Below are 19,074 nucleotides of genomic sequence, written 5' to 3'. Positions count from 1 at the left end.
AAAATACTTTTTTTGAACATATATGTCAGCATGCCCCTAGGTCCATGGCCTCATTTTGGCTATCTATGCATCTTTGAATGTATGTTCAACATCAGCACCCCTCTCCTATATGGCCCAATGGGAAAGGGACCTCCAGTTCCCCATGACCTAGAAGACTGGAGTAAGGCATGGAAAATGGTGACCAAATGCTCATTTAATACAAACACCTTAGAAGCAGCATATAAGGTCCTATTCCGATAGTACTGTATCCCGGACTGCATAGCCCGTGCTTTCCCTGGGAGTACTGATAGGTGTTTCTGCAACTGTGGACAGTGGGGGATGTCATACATACCTGTTGGTCCTGCCCAAGATTGGTGTGGTTCTGATCTAGGGTATTTGGCTTACTTCAGACCTTTTTTCATCTAACAGTCCATAGGGATGCTAAGTTAGCCATATTATATTGTCCAATACATGGTTTATACGCTCCACAGCAGAAGCTGGCCACATATCTCTTTATAGTGGCTAAACAGACTATAGCTCATGTCTGGAAGACTCAACGTGTAACTTTCCAGGAGTGAGGACACGTATGACCTCTATTTTGCTTCAGGAATGAATGTCCAGTATTGTGAATGACTCACACGCCAAATTTCTCAAAATTTGGGAACCATGAATCTTTTATGAGTTCCCCTCACTCCAAGCGTCCTGTTTGAGCCTTGTATGATTCCTACCTGTGGGCTCCCGAGTCAGAGTTCAGCCCCCCCCCACCTCTTCGCCTTTTTGCTTTCTTTCTAGTTTCTCACTATCCTGATTCATGTCTTGGCCTCATATGGAGGGGAGGTTGCAGAAGAGTGACGATTTTGGGGACATGGCATTTTGTGCAGTAATCATTTTTTGATACCATCTCCTATTTTGACTATGTTCTAATATAATTGTGAACAATATTGCTCATTGGTAATGTTTACCCATTTTCTAGAACAGATCAATAAGCTTGGTTTAAGAATCTCTTGTTTATTCTAAAAATTCAATAAACATATTGAAACAGAAAAAAAATAAACTTTTCTAGATCTATTCTAAATCTATGGTCATGTAATTCATCAGGTCTCCTTCTATCTTCTTCCTTCCAAAAAGAGGGTTGTCCTTTGGGTGTCCATAACACGTTCTGAATTTTCTTGGGACCTCTTATTGGCTGTCCATTGATGGGGTCCCCTGAAAACTGCAGTTACTGATGACATCAGAAAGAGACAGGTCTCTTGTGCTGCTGGATCAATCAGTCATGACTCTTGGAAGTGGTGCCAACAAGGGACACTGATGGAAATCTTAGACAAGCAAAAAAAAGGCTTCACAAAGTATTTTTCCTTAAATAACAGTCGGGTGGGTTAGTAGCAGTTTACAGGGAAGGAATATGCTTTTTGCTTTGCCTAAGAATGTTCTTTAAAATACATACAGCAACTGGTTTCATTTTAAAACAGCATGTACCTTGTTGTGAATTGAAACCAGATTCAAAAATATTCCATGCTTCTCATATATAAGTATATTAGGCCACATGACCAACCTGTGGTTTTGCTGTGTACTTCTACCTAAGCGTAGAGGGGAAATAACATTACACAGAAAACTGAGAAGTAAGATTAAGATGAATATGCTTTCCTTTGTATTGCTGGTAGCCTTTCGCCAGGTTTCAGGTAAGTTGAACAAAAGTTAATCTATTACGAAACATATATCTGCATTTTGTATTAACATAAATAACATAAATATGGATATCTTGTGCCATGTAGTAGTGTTGAAGTTTTATATCTAGTCTATACTTTTCCATAGACTTAAAGTGAATTTATGCCTTTGAATACGAAAGTTAACTTGGGTACACCCTCCTCTGCTGCAGCTTCCTTTTGCTTTGTTGCTGCTCAATTTCTACCTCTGAGATTAAAGAAAAATGGCCAGCATTAATGGGTATGTGGAGCATATGTGGTTAACTCCATTTCATCCCACATGACAAGCCTTATATTTGGTAATTGGTCATTTAGGAAACCAGGGCTGTTATATAAGAGCAGAGAGAGAGTCCTCAGCTCTGTGTAAGTGAAATGAAGCTTACATAGGGTTTCCTACCAAAACTGTGAAGTGGGGGAAAAATGAATAGGTAATTATATGCTCCTGGGGAGGGTGGTAGTTAAAGTCTATGTATAGTAAAAATGTTAAACAATAATAATAAAATTTGGAAAAATTAGACCCTCTGTCAAGTTTTTATTGCTGTCTTTGTCACAGCTAGATAGGTTTATCCTCTTTCCCTTTCTTGTTCTGATGACCATTGCCACTGAAAAAAATGATGAAAAATAAAAAATGTTTTGGGTTGTCACCAGAATAAGAGGTGGGGGTAAATAGGGACACCTGTTCTAGTGACACATGTCTAATAGAGAAGTTCTCCTCATTTTTGTACATATTTCATCTCTTCCTTTTTGGGACAGGAAGTTAAGGGAAATCTCCCCAACAGAAACAACAACAATTGTCTATACATACAGTGGTGTGAAAAAGTGTTTGCCCCCTTCCTCATTTCCTGTTCCTTTGCATGTTTGTCACACTTAAGTGTTTCGGAACATCAAACCAATTTAAACAATAGTCAAGGACAACACAAGTAAACACAAAATGCAATTTGTAAATGAAGGTGTTTATTATTAAAGGTGAAAAAAAATCCAAACCATCATGGCCCTGTGTGAAAAAGTGATTGCCCCCTTGTTAAAACATACTATAACTGTGGTTGTCCACACCTGAGTTCAATTTCTCTAGCCACACCCAGGCCTGATTATTGCCACACCTGTTCACAATCAAGGCATCACTTAAATAGGAGCTGCTTGACACAGTAAGGTCCACCAGAAGATCCTTAAAAGCTACACATCATGCCGAGACCCAAAGAAATTCAGGAACAATTGAGAAAGAAAGTAATTGAGATCTATCAGTCTGAAAAGGGTTATAAAGCCATTTCCAAAGCTTTGGGAATCCAGCAAACCACAGTGAGAGCCATTATCCACAAATGGCGAAGACATGGAACAGTGGTGAACCTTCCCAGGAGTGGCCGGCAGCCCAAAATTACCCCAAGAGCGCAGCGACGACTCATCCAAGGGGTCACAAAAGACCCCACAACAACGTCCAAGGAACTGCAGGCCTCACTTGCCTCAGTTAAGGTCAGCGTTCATGCCTCCACCATCAGGAAAAGACTGGGCAAAAATGGCCTGCATGGCAGAGTTCCAAGGAGAAAACCACTGCTGAGCAAAAAGAACATCAAAGCTCGTCTCAATTTCTCCACAACACATCTTGATGATCCCCAAGACTTTTGGGACAACATTCTGTGGACCGATGAGACAAAAGTGGAACTCTTTGGAAGGTGTGTGTCCAAGTATATCTGGCGTAGAAGGAACACTGCATTTCATAAAAAGAACATTATACCAACAGTAAAATATGGTGGTGGTAGTGTGATGGTCTGGGGCTGTTTTGCTGCTTCAGGACCTGGAAGACTTGCCGTGATAAAAGGAACTATGAATTCTGCTGTCTACCAAGAGATCCTGAAGGAGAATGTCCGACCATCTGTTCGTGTACTCAAGCTGAAACGAACTTGGGTTCTGCAGCAGGACAATGATCCTAAACACACCAGCAAGTCCACCACCGAATGGCTGAAGAAAAACAAAATGAAGACTTTGGAGTGGCCTAGCCAAAGTCCTGACCTGAATCCTATTGAGATGTTGTGGTATGACCTTAAAAAGGCCGTTCATGCTCGAAAACCCTCTAATGTAACTGAATTAGGACAATTCTGCAAAGATAAGTGGGCCAAAATTCCTCCATGACGCTGTAAAAGCCTCATTGCACGTTATCGCAAACGCTTGGTTGCAGTTGTTGCTGCTAAGGGTGGCCCAACCAGTTATTAGGTTTAGGGGGCAATCACTTTTTCACACAGGGCCATGATGGTTTGGATTTTTTTTCACCTTTAATAATAAACACCTTCATTTACAAATTGCATTTTGTGTTTACTTGTGTTGTCCTTGACTATTGTTTAAATTGGTTTGATGTTCCGAAACACTTAAGTGTGACAAACATGCAAAGGAACAGGAAATGAGGAAGGGGGCAAACACTTTTTCACACCACTGTATATCTTAGGGCTCATGCACATTCAGCCATTCATCAAATTTGTGCAGAATTTATGCAATTTCATAAGGCAATTCTGGAATGTAGGAGTCCCTGCATTCTATATGTGGATCAGTGGCACTTGGGGCCACTCCTGCTGCTATGTAGACCTGGATGCTGCTCACTTCTACAGCATACGAGAACTGGGAGGCATCCTTCACAATGCCTTAACCATGCTCCTGGGATGGTATCATGCAGCAACACCTCCTGTACTTTCTGCTTGACTAGAAATGAGACATACAGTATGCTGTTCTGCTTTCTCTATGTTCTACATAGGCTGGCGTAGCACTAACACCCGAAGGAGCTGCTGATTATTTTTTGGGCTTACCATTACCGGATGTCCCGTGGTAGATGGCCCAGTAACTTGAGACTGACAATAGATCTACTTAAAGGGATTTTATTAGCAAAAACTCAAACCATTGAACAGTCTTTCAACTTGGGATCAGAGGGTTGGAAGGGAAAGTTCAGGTACTCTCAATTTCAAAGTCAAACATGTTAGAGAACTTGCTTACTTTGACTGCATCCAGAGAATAGCCATTCGCAGCTGGATGAACATTAAGATTGGACAGTCCTTCTCTCACAAGGCCTAGCAGCCAACCAGGTGTTTACTCAGGAACAAAGTCTTTATCACTGACGTTGTTGCAGAACAGGTAGGGAAACTAAGCTGTAGAACACTTGTAGGATACCTGGATCTTTCAACCTGCTTGGCGATATCCACAAGACCAGATTTTCTCGGTTACTTCAGCCCTTCCAGGCTCCTGTTAAGAAAACCAACCCGTACGTGGTGTTCTTCTAAAGAGTACTCCCCTGGAATGCTCGAAGTTCAATGGGTTTCTCCCCCAAACCGGAGACGGCACCCATCCACCTTGGAATCCTTCCTTAGTTCCCTTGCCTTGGGCTAGCCATCCCAGAGGCATTAAAGTCAGGTGGATCCACACCCCAGGCCATAGCCTTCCTGGGGGCTGGTCAGGAGGACCAGGACCATGTAGTCAGCACAGCATACTGGGCCAGAACCCCGAACCACGTGACATCCGCATCTTAAATACCCTCTCCCAGAGGGCACAGCGAGCGGGCCACTCCCACTGACCTGGCTCCGGAAGAGAGTAACTTAAGCACCTGACCAGACTATCGTTCCATGCCTGCCACCAGAGACAGTACCCCCTGTAGCCAGGCTGAACATCTCACAGCCCAGTCAGACTGACACAGAAGCCAAATTTAGGCAAATAGATCCAAACCAAACTGTAGTTTGGGTGAGGTATTAACTTTGAAAAACAGCGTGTGCTCTTCGGGAGCCTGGCGCTACACTGGTAATAAAGAAGGATTTCACTGGTAGACTTCAGTAGGGTAGGATAGTATGAACTATGAGTGAGTTCAGGGTACTGCAACGACTATCTATCTATCTATCTATCTATCTATCTATCTATCTATCTATCTATCTATCTATCTATCTATCTATCTATCTATCTATCTATCTATCTATCTATCTATCTGTCTATCTATCTGTCTATCTCTCTGTCTATCTATCTGTCTATCTGTCTATCTATCTGTCTATCTATTTCCGAATTGGTGGACTAAAAAGTTGTTCTTGTCCAGAGGCCCCTTGGTGACTTTTGGTCTTCTCACCACATGCACAGATTATCAATTAAGTGAAACAAATGGATTCTAGACCTCTGTCGGGGACAATACTGGATAGATCCCAGATCCCAAGTAGACAACATAAATATACAGTAAATTGAAAAAGCACACCAAAGTCTCCTTTGCAATCTTACACCTTATTCAAAAGTTATGATAAGGTAGGACCCAAAAGTAATATTTGGGTACTGTCTTACTAGTTTGTTCCCAGTGGTGTTTGAATAGAATAAACACCTTTCTGGGAGTTAAATTCTGTTTAAGGTAGATTTTAAGATAGATGCTAGTTTTTAATAGAAGGTTAGGTGTTAAGGGTTCAGGCAGATGGATTATCTCAAGCCAAAGATTTTTTTTCGGGTTTGGATACCATATGGAAAGGTTAAAAATCTTGTCAGCCTTTAATTTTCTGTGTTCCTTTGGAAAGATTAACAGTGGGGTAAAAAGGTATTTAGTCAGCCACCAATTGTGCAAGTTCTCCCACTTAAAAAGATGAGAGAGGCCTGTAATCAGGGCTTGTGCAAGGATTTTTGACACCCTAGGCGAAACCTCATTTTGCCACCCCCTTTGGCTCCACCCCCCTTTGCCCTGCCCATGCATACCCCACCTTTTTATAGATTGCTACCATTTGGCAGGGGTGGAATCAGTCACTGAGCCTGGAGGTGGTGAGGGGCATCGGTAAGGCGCCCCTGACTGATGTGTGCTCTAGGCCGGTGCTTACCTTGTCTATAGGTAGCACCGGCCCTGTACATGGGATATGCACACAGATAATCAAGGCACCTATCAGTGCCCATGGGCACTGAGTACCACCTGTATGGAGTGCGACCCTTATCAGTGCAACCTATCAGTGGGAACCCCTCATAATGGGCACATCAGGTGCAAGAACATGGGAACTCAGCACAGGGATGGTGGGAACACCTCATAATGGGCACAGCAGGTGTATAGACATGGGAACTCAGCACAGGGATGGTGGGAACCCCTCATAATGGGCACAGCGGGTGTACAGACCCGGGAACTCAGCACAGGGATGGTGGGAACCCCTCATAAAAGGCACATCTGGTGTACAGACCCGGGAACTCAGCACAGGGATGGTGGGAACCCCTTATAAAGGGCACATCAGGTGTATAGACATGGGAACTCAGCACAGGGATGGTGGGAACCCATCATAATGGGCACAGCGGGTGTACAGACCTCAGGCCAGGGGGAGCAGCATTTACTAGAACTGAGCTGTATTTTTTTCTTGCAGCTGCTGACTGCTGGTGGAAGGGAGAGTTTTTCAGGGTGGTCACCGGCAGAAGAAACATAAAGAGAGCAGACACACTGACCGCCCTGCACAGCGCTGATATCAGTATGTAATAGCATTGTGTAGCTGGACACCGACCACTCACCCACATCCTCTGCTTCCAACCTGCCGTGCTGTGACCTGTGCAATGTGACTGGGGGGGGACGTTCCAGGGAGCTCTGGGTTATCAGGAGGAAGAGCTGAGCAGTCAGAGGGGTGGATGTGCTGCAATGTAATGCTTGGGGGTCAATGGTGTGTATAGGGCGGCATTTACAAGCACCAGTCTCTGTATTTTCCTCCACTGGTGTCTCCCTATACATGGGATCTGCGTCTCCCCCCAGGACTTATGTGTGAGTGTCAGTAGCTGGGCGGAAGACACTTCCAGGCTGCTCTGTGTGTTGTTCCTAGGAAGGGAGAGCAGATCGCTCCATACACATGTACTGCCGAGCGGCTTCACCAAAATTCTTCTACTTTCCCCAATGAATGAGCCGCGCCTTCTCCGCACTCCTCGTGCTTGTCTGTATTGTTATACTGACACCAGGCTCTACACACACAAGACTGTGTCATCTCCACACCAGAGAGCTGTGTATACACAGGAGCCACAGTTGCGCCCTAGGTGACAGTGCGCCCTGGGCGGCTGCCTAATCTGCCTAGTGGTAGCACCGGCCCTGCCTGTAATTGTCATCATAGGTATACCTCAAACTACGAGATAAAATGTGGAAGCAAATCCAGACAATCACATGATCTAATTTTCTAAAGAATTTTTTTTGCAAATTATTATGGAAAATAAGTATTTGGTCGCCTACAAACAAACAAGATTTCTATCTCTCACAGACCTGTATCTTCTTGTTTAAGAGGCTCCTCCGTCCTCCACTCATTACCTGTATTAATGGCACCTGTTTGAACTTGTTATCAGTATAAAAGACACCTGTCCACAACCTCAAACTGTCACACTCCAAACTCCACTATGGTGAAGACCAAAGAGCTGTCGAATGAGAACCCATATTTGGGAGAAGCAAATCTGGAAAAATAAAAAATAAATGCCAATCAAAACAGGCCAATGGAAATGTTCCTCTCTATTCCCGTTCTAGATTATGAAATGTGACTTTTTAAAGCATTTGTGCACTTTTTGCACCCATGACAGGTCAGAACCATATAAAGTCTTAAGAAAAATGTATATATAATCCAGTATATATCTTGAATGTTCTAGCAGCTCCACACAGCACAGTGTTTATCTTAGTGCAGTCTCCATAGACCTCCCTCCCGGCAGGAGCCCACATCGTCTGACAGGAGACAGGGGTGCAGAAAAAATACTGCTCTAGGCCAGGACAAGCCTGGTAGTAGAGAGATGAGTCTTTATGTAGGACATGTACTTCACTACATTTAACATTTTGGTTGTGAGCAAAGGAAACCTTTGCTGAAAAAACATGGAGCAACCCCCATTCCTTCTTTTTTACTTTACGTATTTCCTGCCTGCTAAGTGATTAAAATTCATAATTATCTGTTCTTTTCTAATGGTATAACCAAAATGAAAATGAAAATATAGGAAATAAGCTTTCACTTATGTAGCATACACACGATCGGAATTCCGGCCAGAAAAAGACAGATGAGAGCTTTTCATCGGAAAATGCGACCGTGTGTATGCTCCTTCGGAATTTAGCTGTCCGAATTTCCGCTAGCCAAAAATTGATAGCATGTTCTCAATTTTCCAAACGTGTGTATGCAATTCGGAGACAAAAATCACACATGCTCAGATTCAACTACGAGACAGAAGTTATTGGCTACTGGTTATTGAACTTCCTTTTTCTAGTCCCTTCGTACGTGTTGTACGTCACCGTGTTCTAAATGATCGGAATTTGGTGTGACCGTGTGTAGGCAAGACAGCTTGAGCGGAATTCCATCGGAATTCCGTCGGGAAACCCATCAGAGCTTTTTCCGACGAGAATTCCGATCGTGTGTACGCGGCATTACGCATTCATTGCTGGGGATTTTCTGGACTCCAGCCAGGTAAACACACAATTAAAATACATATATGGTCAGTGGTTGACTTGTCAAAGGATTTACATTTCTAGTCCTGAGATTTAGACAGCCCTGACAGTGTAGCCAGACTGGAAAAAAATTGGTGTTAGGCACTGTACTCAGATCCTAATCCTGTCAAAAACAACAGCAGCAGTAGAACTTCATGCTCAAGCACACAAGATGGGAATTATCCCAAAATGTAGGACCAAAGGGTAGAGCTAACAAGACCACAATGAAATTGGCAAACAGTGCACTAAACGATCTAAAAATCCCTAATCTTTTATTGTTGGTGACAATGAGATAACAGGAGAACAGAGGTAACCAATGTGTTTCACGGACCAATTTACCCTCCTTCATCAGGGTCTGGGCTTAATGTTAAGGTTTCTCAGATGGACTCTATAGAATCTCCAGTAATCTCCATCAACAGAAGTAAGCATGCCATTGCCTTTTTATATATGTGCCTGAAATTTAGCATTGCTTAATGTTTTATAAGATTCTATCTTGTTTTCTGCAGCTGAAGATCATGCCACAGAGGAAGTGTTTGGACTTCTAAACCATTCTGTCCAGCTTTCCAGCCACCAGACTCTGACAGTCCCTATAGAAGAATTTGTGTGGACATTTACATCTGAAGGGAAGACAGTCAAGGTGGCAGCAATAAAAAATGGCAAGCTGGCTAAATACGCTGATCAATTTGCTGACCGGATAAAGACATTTCGTAATGGAGCCATACTGGTTATTGAACAGCTGACACTAAGGGATTCTGGGAAATATATGGCTGACATCACACTTACAACTAAACAATCCCATGAGCAGTCATTTATTCTCTCTGTATATGGTAGGTGTTTACTTTAACAGATATGTAAAGTACAGGGCCCAAACAAATTGGCATTTCTGCCTCCCTTTGTGGCCTCACTGGTAGCATATTCTCTTTGCGTTTTGATACCTTTCCTCTCTGAAGTCTTTAGGCCAGTCATGGGACATTGCAGATTCTTTTTCATCTTCTTTATAGGATATACTATAAAAGGAGATTTCAATAATGAATTAATACTAAATGGAATTTGGGAAATTGTGGAGAATTTCTCAAATATTTAGAGAGTCATACATATGTTATAATTATAAAGTATATATATACTGTATATATAAAATATATATTTGAAATGAACCAATGTTTAACAGCTTTTTTCTGATTGCAGAGCCTGTCCCAGCCCCATCTTTAGAACCTGAATTGGAGAAGAAAACCGACAACTGGTGCAATATGACTGTTCATTGTTCTGTCCCAACAAACCTTTCAGTAGTGTCCTATATCTGGAAATACAGACACGGAGGCTCTGCTTATCAACAGTATAATAGTACTGGAGACACAGTCCAGATGTCACTGCAGCCTGAGTCCTGGGACATGGACCTCCTGTGCATAGTACACAACCTTGTTGACCAGAAGAATGTTACTTTATATTTACAGCCAATCTGTGTGCTAGGTAAGACACTGGGAGGGTCAGCCAATTTCACCCACTAGTATGACCAATGTTGTTAGATGCTGGAAAATTGGACCACCCAACAATTTAATTTATTTCCTATGGACACAGAGGGCAAGACCATTGTGCTCAGGCCTGAATGCTTATAGAGGAGTGGCACATCCTCTATCCCTAGTTTGTGCGAACACCACACCATTGGAAAATGAGTCAGGAACTATGGTGGGGAGATCTCACGACTGGAGTTCTCAAAACAATAAGAAGCCCACGAGTGACTTGGCAACAGCTCATTTTGCAGAGTAGGATGGCCTTTAAAATTTTATGCTGTGTTATAACTGATAATTAAAGGGGTTGTAAAGGTAAATGTTTTTTCACCTTAATGCATTCTATGCATTAAGGTGAAAAAACATCTGACAGTCCCGGTGCCCCCAGCCCCCCCATTTTACTTACCTCACCCCCTTGAAAGTCCCGCGCTCGTCCCCAGACGTCCCTTCCACCGTTCAGCCTGGCCGCTGATTGGCTGGAGTGGATGGATGGAAAGCAGCGCAGCCATTGGCTCGCGCTGCTGTCAATCACATCCACTGACGCAGAGCGCCGGGGGGCGGGGCCGAGTGATACAGTGAGCGGCTATAGCCGCCGGCTGTATCACGGGAGCGCGCCCGCAGGTGCTTCTCACCATGTGAGGGAGCTCGCATGAACGTGAGAAGCAACTGCGGGAGGAAGCCAAGACAGCCGCCGAGGGACCCCATAAGAGCAGGATCGGGGGCCACTCTGTGCAAAACGAGCTGCACAGTGGAGGTAAGTATAACATGTTTGTTATTTTAAATAAAATAAAAATTCACTTTACAATCCCTTTAAATAAGGAAACATTTGGTTTAATTCTGCTTTCATTTAATAACTTCATACCACAATCTATCATTGTTACCAGCTAGAAAATGCCCCAGACAAAAACTGCTAATAAAAGCCTATGTGTGCATGAACACGTAGGATAACATGCTGGAGAGTTTATTGATTGCAGAGAAAAACATCTGAAGTCAAAAACAGCAGCTGTAAAAATGTCCAGTGTGCATGAGACCTAAGAAGCACTCATTATAGTTCACAAAGACTTCCAACTTGTAAAATCTCTGTGCCATAGCACACTAAAAATTGAAGAAAGCAGCTCCACACATGCTATAATCAGCTGAGACATAAGATAAACTGGTCGAAGGATCTATTGGGTCTGGAGTTAGCACCGGATATTGGCCAGAAGGGAACTTTATATTTTCAGTAGGTGGGCTGGCTTATTATATAAATATTTGAAAATGTCAAATAAGATATATGTATAGGGGGGGGCATAATTTATTTTAGGCAAGCACAATGTCCTGTTGTAACCCCATGATTCATGCTCTGAACTCTAGTCCCAACGAGCTGTTCCAGTTTTTTGGGATCCACAAATTACTAGTACTGGTACTGTCATAAGGACTACAGCTTTTAATGTGCAAAACCTAACTTTTGGAAACCTAATTCCAGCTCTGTGAGGCACATCAGTCATTCTGGAAAAGCATAACAACCTGTTGTCACCCCATAATGCTTGCTCCACACTCTTGTCCCAACAAGCTAGAATGGTCTTTTAGAATTAACACATTGCCTGTTTTGATATTGTCACAAGGGCTACAACCTTTGGCATGCAAAAACATAGTAGAAACCCAACAATTAAAACTTCAGTGTTGGCTCTTGGGGTTCACAACTTCAAATAGTTGAAAAACACTTTCCCATGCAGTTTACTAATATAAAATTACCACCATTCCTTCCAAATTAGATATTTCTGTGATGGGTAAAATTACTGTTGGGCTGAATCACCCATAGTTTTCTGATATTTTGTAGTGACTCCAGTTAGGGGGTGCCCTGTCTCATTACCTTCTTCTGTGTAAAAGGTGGGAGGAGATGAGAACTCTAATGCCGCGTACACATTATCGGAATTCTCATCGGAAAAAGCTCAGATTTTTTTCCTGATGGAATTCCGACGGAATTCGGCTCAAGCTGTCTTGCCTACACACGGTCACACCAAATTCCGATCGTTTATAACGCGGTGACGTATAGCACGTACGACGCGCCTAGAAAAAGGAAGCTCAATAGCCAGTAGCCAATAGCTTCTGTCTCGTAGTTGAATCTGAGCATGCGTGATTTTTGCCATGTCGGAATTGCATACACACGATCGAAATTACCTATAGAAAGTTTTTTCCATCTGGAAAATTGAGAACAGGCTATCAATTTTTGGCTGGCAGGAATTCGAACAGCTAAATTCTGATGGAGCATACACACGGTCGCATTTTCCGTTGAAAAGCTCTCATCTGTCTTTTTCTGTCTGGAATTCCGAATGTGTGTACGTGGCATTATATGGAGATCTAATCAGAGACTCTAATAAATGAGATGCCAAAAGATGTTGAGTTATATGCGTCTGAAAAAAAAGAGACAATATTTATTCAGGGGAATAGAAACCCTATCAGCTACATTAGATTGTGGTTTTCACTGGCTCGATTTCTCCTAAATCCATTGTTTTTTTTATTTCTAGGATGTGCATTCTATTTGAGATTGGCCCTGACAGCAACATATCTGGTATTAAGCGTCTGCTTTATATGCCTGTCCCACAGATATAAATAGAAAGGTAAAAATCACTATCACACCATACATATCTTATTGTTGAGTAATGCTGGCCAAACATGAAGATATTAGAAAAAATTAACATTTTCCAAAAAATGCCAAGGTTGCAGTAGTAGTCATTGCAGGCCATTGGGGGCTCATACCATTGTTCTCTCCAGTTCCATTTCAATGTTTCATTTAACAGTATTAACAGGTTAAGGAGAACCTGTGCTTTGTCCATGAAGGGCAAAACAACAGGTCAAGTTTATTTTTGAAGAGGCAAGGAGCCTTGGGTAAGCTTTAATTTGCCCTGTTAGGAGTCCACATAAGGTTGAATGCTAAGAAAACAGCTGAATATACAGTTGAAAGATATGAGAGCTCTTTTTCATGGTAAAGAATTTTTACTTCTGTCCAACCATGGCTCTGCCAGGCAGCAGAGATAGATTGGTGAACTGACTTTCCTCTTCTGTAGCTCTGTAGTAAAGCCTGGCCACTTCTCCACCCACAGTCATGACTAGATGATCAAGAAGCAACAGCACAGTGATAGGCTCATACCCATAGCAAGTGTCTTGCTATGGGGGCACTCAGTGTGGGGGGGGGGGGTGGTTCTCTCCACTTCTCTGTCAGTTGAGAGAGGCAATATGTCTACTGGGACCGAAAGTCCGTGACATAGGAGAGTTCCCTTGTGTTTAATAATGTTGAGGTAGCTCTCGGTTACGGTGTCTGTTGCCTATGTTGCAAGTGATGACTCCTGGTACTTCTGTATATTGTATACCTATTGTTACTGTCTTGTTTGTTTTCCTTGTTTTTATTATTTTCTGGCCCATTCTTTTTGATTTGTTCTCTCACAATGCTACCTAAAATAAAGATAATTAAAAAAAATGTAATGTAATATGTTTCCTTTCCATCACTTTCCCAGATTCTTTGTTGGTGTCAAGCAATAACCTGTTTACCAGTTTGGGTGTCAAAACTATGAGCGAAAAAAAACAAAACGATAAAACGCTGAAGATAGCTCTGGGGGATGCATCCATCCGGCTTCAAGAATGGCTGTGTTCTGAAGGAGCTGCATCCTAGCTACCTGTGACGTGAGACTGCACCGAATGGAGAAGGCCTCTGTCAGCTCATTCAGAGCCCGCATGACCCACTGTCATCCTCAGTGATGCCAAAGAAGGGAAACCTGTGGTTACAAGCTGATGGACTTTCCCCTTACCTTGACCATGACATCCAAGATGGTGGCAATGTCCCATGTGTTCTCCGTGGATGAGAGACTCTCGGCCTAATGACATCAGTTCATCCTCTTGCCACCATTAGAGAAATTATCTGCATATCCACAGCCTATTTTTGTATCTGAGTGAAAGATATGTTGATTTCTCTTATGCCGCGTACACACGACCAGACTTTTCAACATCAAAAGTCCGACGGAACAATTCCGGCAGACTATTCGATCGTGTGTGGGCTGCAGCAGACTTTTGATTCGCAAAAGTCTGACAGACTTTAGAAATGGAACATGTTTGAAATTTTTCCGACAGAACTCCGCCGGACCCAGTTCCTACCGAGAAATCCGCTCGTGTGTATGCTAGTCCAACAGGACAAAAACTGACGCTCGGGCAGCTATTGGCTACTGGCTATGAACTTCCTTATTCTAGTCCAGTCATACGTCATCACGTTCTAATCCGTCTGACTTTGGCGTGATTGTGTGTGGCCAAGTCCGTTCATTCCAAAATTCCGTCAGAACTCTGTCAGAACTCCGTCAGAACTCCATCGAAAGTCTGTCGGACTTAAGCCCCCGGTCGTGTGTACGCAGCATTAGGACTCCTTACCAACAATCTGATCTGCACGCTATTAAATCCAAACTGAAGACAGCTGTACTCTGAAATTGAAGTGAGACTGGGATGCTTAAACCAGTAAAATGAAGCCTCATTGATCATCATTTTAAAGTGGAGCTTTTAGGGTGCAATGGGACAGAGTCCAATCCCCCAAAGAGCCTCTCTGTTAACTTGGCAGGGAGATCTTGCCATCTCAGCTGAAAAGAAAAAGAGCAGCACCATCTAAGTGCAGCAATGATATAACATTTTATTCCAAGTATAAATGATAAAACTCACAGGATAGCAATTATATCAGTGATGTGTACTGGGTTCATCCACTTCTGGTGAGGACAGGCTGTGGTAAGGGATGAGGATGAGATTGCCACTGGTTTTGGCTGCGCTGGTGGCTCCCATCGTCAGGCACTCATCGCCCACTCCACCCTCAACCCAGAAGTGATGCCAGACGATCTGTCTGAGTGTACCCGAGTCTCTAGAAGCGTTGGGAGCCACCAGCACAACCGGGACCAGTGGCAACCTCATCCCTTACCGCAGCTCGTCCTCCCCAACAGTGTATGAACCCAGTATATCACTACATGCGCTGATATCATTGTGATCTTGTGAGTTTCATCATTTATCCTTGGAATAAAATTTTATATCATTGCTGCACTTAGATGGTGATGCTCTCTTTCTTTTCTGCATTTCCTACAGAATCCCTTCTATCTTACCAGAGTCTGCACCTCACCCCCAGAGACTACTCCTTTTATGAACCTTTATTTTATGAACTTTCATGTTAGAGACTCCAATTGCCCATGCTCTTCCTACCCCGCTAACTGCACTCATGAGTGTGTTTTTTTATTAATCTGCTCTTTGTGCCATCCCAGGGTGGTGAGAGGTCTCCATGCCAGGTTAATTGGTGAAGAAAAATTAATTCTGCCGTCAGAAGTGAAAAGCTCACCTTAGAAAGAGTTCCGCTTTACTGCTACTATGCAATATCAAAGACACTATCATCAAAAATATTATATTTATTTGTACATGCTGGGGAAATAGAATTCTGTTATTACCCAAGCTTTTATGGAGTTTCTGCCTGGACTAATTCCAATCATTTACTTTTGATTTTATATATTTTATTATAATATATGCCACGTGTGTGTATGTATATATATATTTGTGTGTTTTCAAATTTGTGATAAAAGTTCAATCAAGCTCGAGTTCAGGAAGTCCTGTGCTGTGTCCATACAGTAATATCTGCCTCCAGTTAGGACTGCATTTACCCTGGTAATGCACTTATTGCCTAAGAATGTAGGGTTAGAGGGGGCAACAGCAAATGTGAAGGATTACCAATTGTGATCGTTTTTTCTTTATTTTGTTTCCCCACTTTTGGCCACGTCTGGAAACGTGTGGCTAAATTTAGGAAGACAACTGTAGAAGGAAATGAGTGCAGGGATTTGAGAAGAGTCAGATGAATCATTATTAAAGTGACCAGATTTTTAAAACAAAATCCAGAGACACTGGTCACGTATACCACACTCACAAAATCCCACCCCAATTTGTAGCCATAATTACTAATCCCTGCCCCTATTTTTTACATACCCTTGAAAAATTGGTCAGAAACTTTTGGAACAAGAAGCAGACAATCAAGTGTAGCACCTGCCTAGTTAGTTCAGGCCATTAAGTAAATTTAGTTTGGCTCCTCTGTAGTCAGTGGAGCAGGGGTTGATTACTCTGTCTTGCTCAGTGTCCCACAGGCAGCTGCTCTGATTACCTGATCCTCTGATTGTTCTAGAGGATTCTAGAATTATAGTGGGAGAAAAATAGGAGAAGCAGCCTGAATATTTATGAGCAGCCAATTCCTGGAGTGGTGTGCACAGAAGGCGGCAGGAGAGCATATAAATAGCATGAAGCCTGAGGCAGGGGATTTCTGGATCTAGTCCTGCCATAGTGGACCCCTGTGTAGGGGCTCAGGCCCTGATGCAGGATTACTGGAAGTCCAAGCTGGAGCTTTAGCTGGGAGGCCTATTTGACAAATCTGATCTTGGAATCCATTTGGGTCCGAAGAAGCTCATTGGAGAGTACCAGGAGGAAGAAGGGGGGACAGTGTCCAGTTGCCCTGTGCTAGTGTGAGTCTGTGTCTCCCTCACTAAAGAGCGCCTGGTGGATTTTGGAAGGAGGCAACCAATCATCCTGCGGCATTGTGAGTAGATAACCCAAGTGCTGGATGTTAGTGACTGTGTATAGCTCATTGAAAGAAGTCATAGTCACCCATGGGACCTTTTGTGCAGCTCAGTGTAAAAGAGAAGAAGTGGGCACTAATCTTGGGGGAAGCATCAGTTTTACCAGTGGCCCCTTAGGGGATGCGTTACACCACTACACAAGGTATAGAAACAAAATAAACAGATTTAAAATAAGAAGAGGCGCAAGGTTAACATGCATAGTTTGGAGGGAGGCCTTGAATGCATTGAGAAGAAAGATGTAGTGCTTTTAGTACTCCACATCCCTCACTGTGGCAGATCTAGCTGTCACTGCTGGCGTTACTCATGTCACAGCTAGGCCAGGGACTCTATTAAAAAATCTACTAAAAAATGGGGACACATCTGGGGACACTTCATCCACAGACAACCTCCTAACCTCAGAGACGATCCTCAAAAATCAGGAATGGCTGCTCATCCTACTCTTCATAGCTCAGAAAGCATGATCATGTCTCTGTTTTCTCTTGTTTGCTGGTTTGTGAAATTTAAAATATCTCTGTATATACAGCATACATCTTGTTTTCTAGATTGGGGCATTCTAGAATTAAAGTGGATTTTTCTTGTCAAAAGTTTTTATTAATTGTATGTTCAATGACATGAATAATAACAGTATATAGTATAGAATATTAACAACATAAGAAAGCTGATTAATATATAAACTGTGAATATAAAGATATGTATGTAATAATTATACAAAGAATTAAAGTGGATTTTAATACTTAATCTGTACCCCATCTTAGTACACAAAGGTTTTTTAATGCTATCCACTCCACTCGAATTATATAAACAATTCTCTAAATATTTTTTTTTATAGTTTTTGGAAAGTTACAAGACCTCTATTCACTGCTAATGGAGCCTTGTTCTTCACTGGGTGTACCCCATTGTGTCTCCATATGGAAGCTGCTTTCAATCAGGACAGGGGGGCTGGAATGCGAACATGTTAGCCTGTGAGACTCAATCTGGACCTGCAAAATAGACTTGTGTACTGTGGAAAATGTTGTTTTGTTTTCATTCATAAAATACATAATTTTGTTCTGTTATATTCATTATGTTACATTAATTCATTTTGGGATAATATTTTATTTCTGTAGAGTATAGGGTTGAGCCTAACACCCCCCGGTTTGGTTCGCAACAGAGCATGCAAACTGGCAAAATATTTGTTCGAACATGCGAACACCATTAAAGTCTATGGGAATTTTACAGGTTAATATGCAAGTTATTGTTATAAAAAGGGTTTGGGGGCCTGGGTCCTGCCCCAGGGGACATGTATCAATGCAAAAAAGTTTTAAAAACTGCCATTTTTTCAGGAGCAGTGATTTTAATAATGCTTAAAGTGATACAATAAAAGTGAAATATTCCTTAAAATTTCATACCTCGGGGGTATCTATAGTATGCCTGTAAAGTGGCGCATGTTTCCCGTGTTTAGAACAGTCCCTGCACAAAATGACATTTCTAAAGGAAAAAAAGTCATTTAAAACTACTCACGGCTATAATGTATAAAAGTCTATATATTAAACAATAGTGATGCGCTATAATCAATATTCCACCCAAAACCTAAAGTGCAATATGCTAAGTACAACTCAGTGACCATCGGGGGAGAAGAAGACCACCAAACCAACTCACCCCACCACTATAATAACTATAAGTGGTTCCAAACAATATACCACTACCTACAATGTCAGAACAAAATATCTAGAAATAAATATATATAAATAACCAATATAAAGTTATGAAACATGAACATGTATTAAAGTGCAATGTGCTATATGTACTGATTATTAAGGTGAAAAGAGGGGGAAAGCAAATATCCGGAAACACCCCTGACACTACAACACACACTGGTACTAGAATAGTACATCAAACAT

General features: G+C 42.3%; 1 protein-coding gene across 1 annotated transcript; it reads left to right on the top strand.

Annotated features, from left to right (window-relative positions):
* The first annotated feature begins 1,597 nt into the window (after positions 1–1,597).
* Positions 1,598–17,846, top strand: LOC143942908 (SLAM family member 9-like). Its single transcript, XM_077464327.1, has 5 exons — positions 1,598–1,658; positions 9,585–9,905; positions 10,264–10,545; positions 13,091–13,183; positions 14,078–17,846. Exons 1-4 carry the CDS (start codon positions 1,610–1,612, stop codon positions 13,177–13,179), a joined length of 741 nt encoding a protein of 246 aa, XP_077320453.1. The 5' UTR covers positions 1,598–1,609; the 3' UTR covers positions 13,180–13,183; positions 14,078–17,846.
* The last annotated feature ends 1,228 nt before the right edge of the window (positions 17,847–19,074 follow it).

This window comes from Lithobates pipiens, unplaced genomic scaffold (genome assembly GCF_037356315.1).
Source record: "Lithobates pipiens isolate NorthernLeopardFrog02 unplaced genomic scaffold, aLitPip1_a1.2 Scaffold_30, whole genome shotgun sequence".
Lineage (NCBI taxonomy): Eukaryota > Metazoa > Chordata > Amphibia > Anura > Ranidae > Lithobates > Lithobates pipiens.
The sequence above is the reverse complement of the archived record's forward strand: the minus strand, read 5'-3'. Positions and strand labels throughout refer to the sequence as shown.

Excerpts from the sequence above, each read along its gene's own strand:
- LOC143942908 (XM_077464327.1), top strand. The coding sequence starts at position 1,610 with ATGAATATGCTTTCCTTTGTATTGCTGGTAGCCTTTCGCCAGGTTTCA. Across the intron at positions 1,659-9,584 it reads AGCCTTTCGCCAGGTTTCAG|CTGAAGATCATGCCACAGAG; the intron begins GTAAGTTGAACA and ends TGTTTTCTGCAG. Across the intron at positions 9,906-10,263 it reads ATTTATTCTCTCTGTATATG|AGCCTGTCCCAGCCCCATCT; the intron begins GTAGGTGTTTAC and ends TTCTGATTGCAG.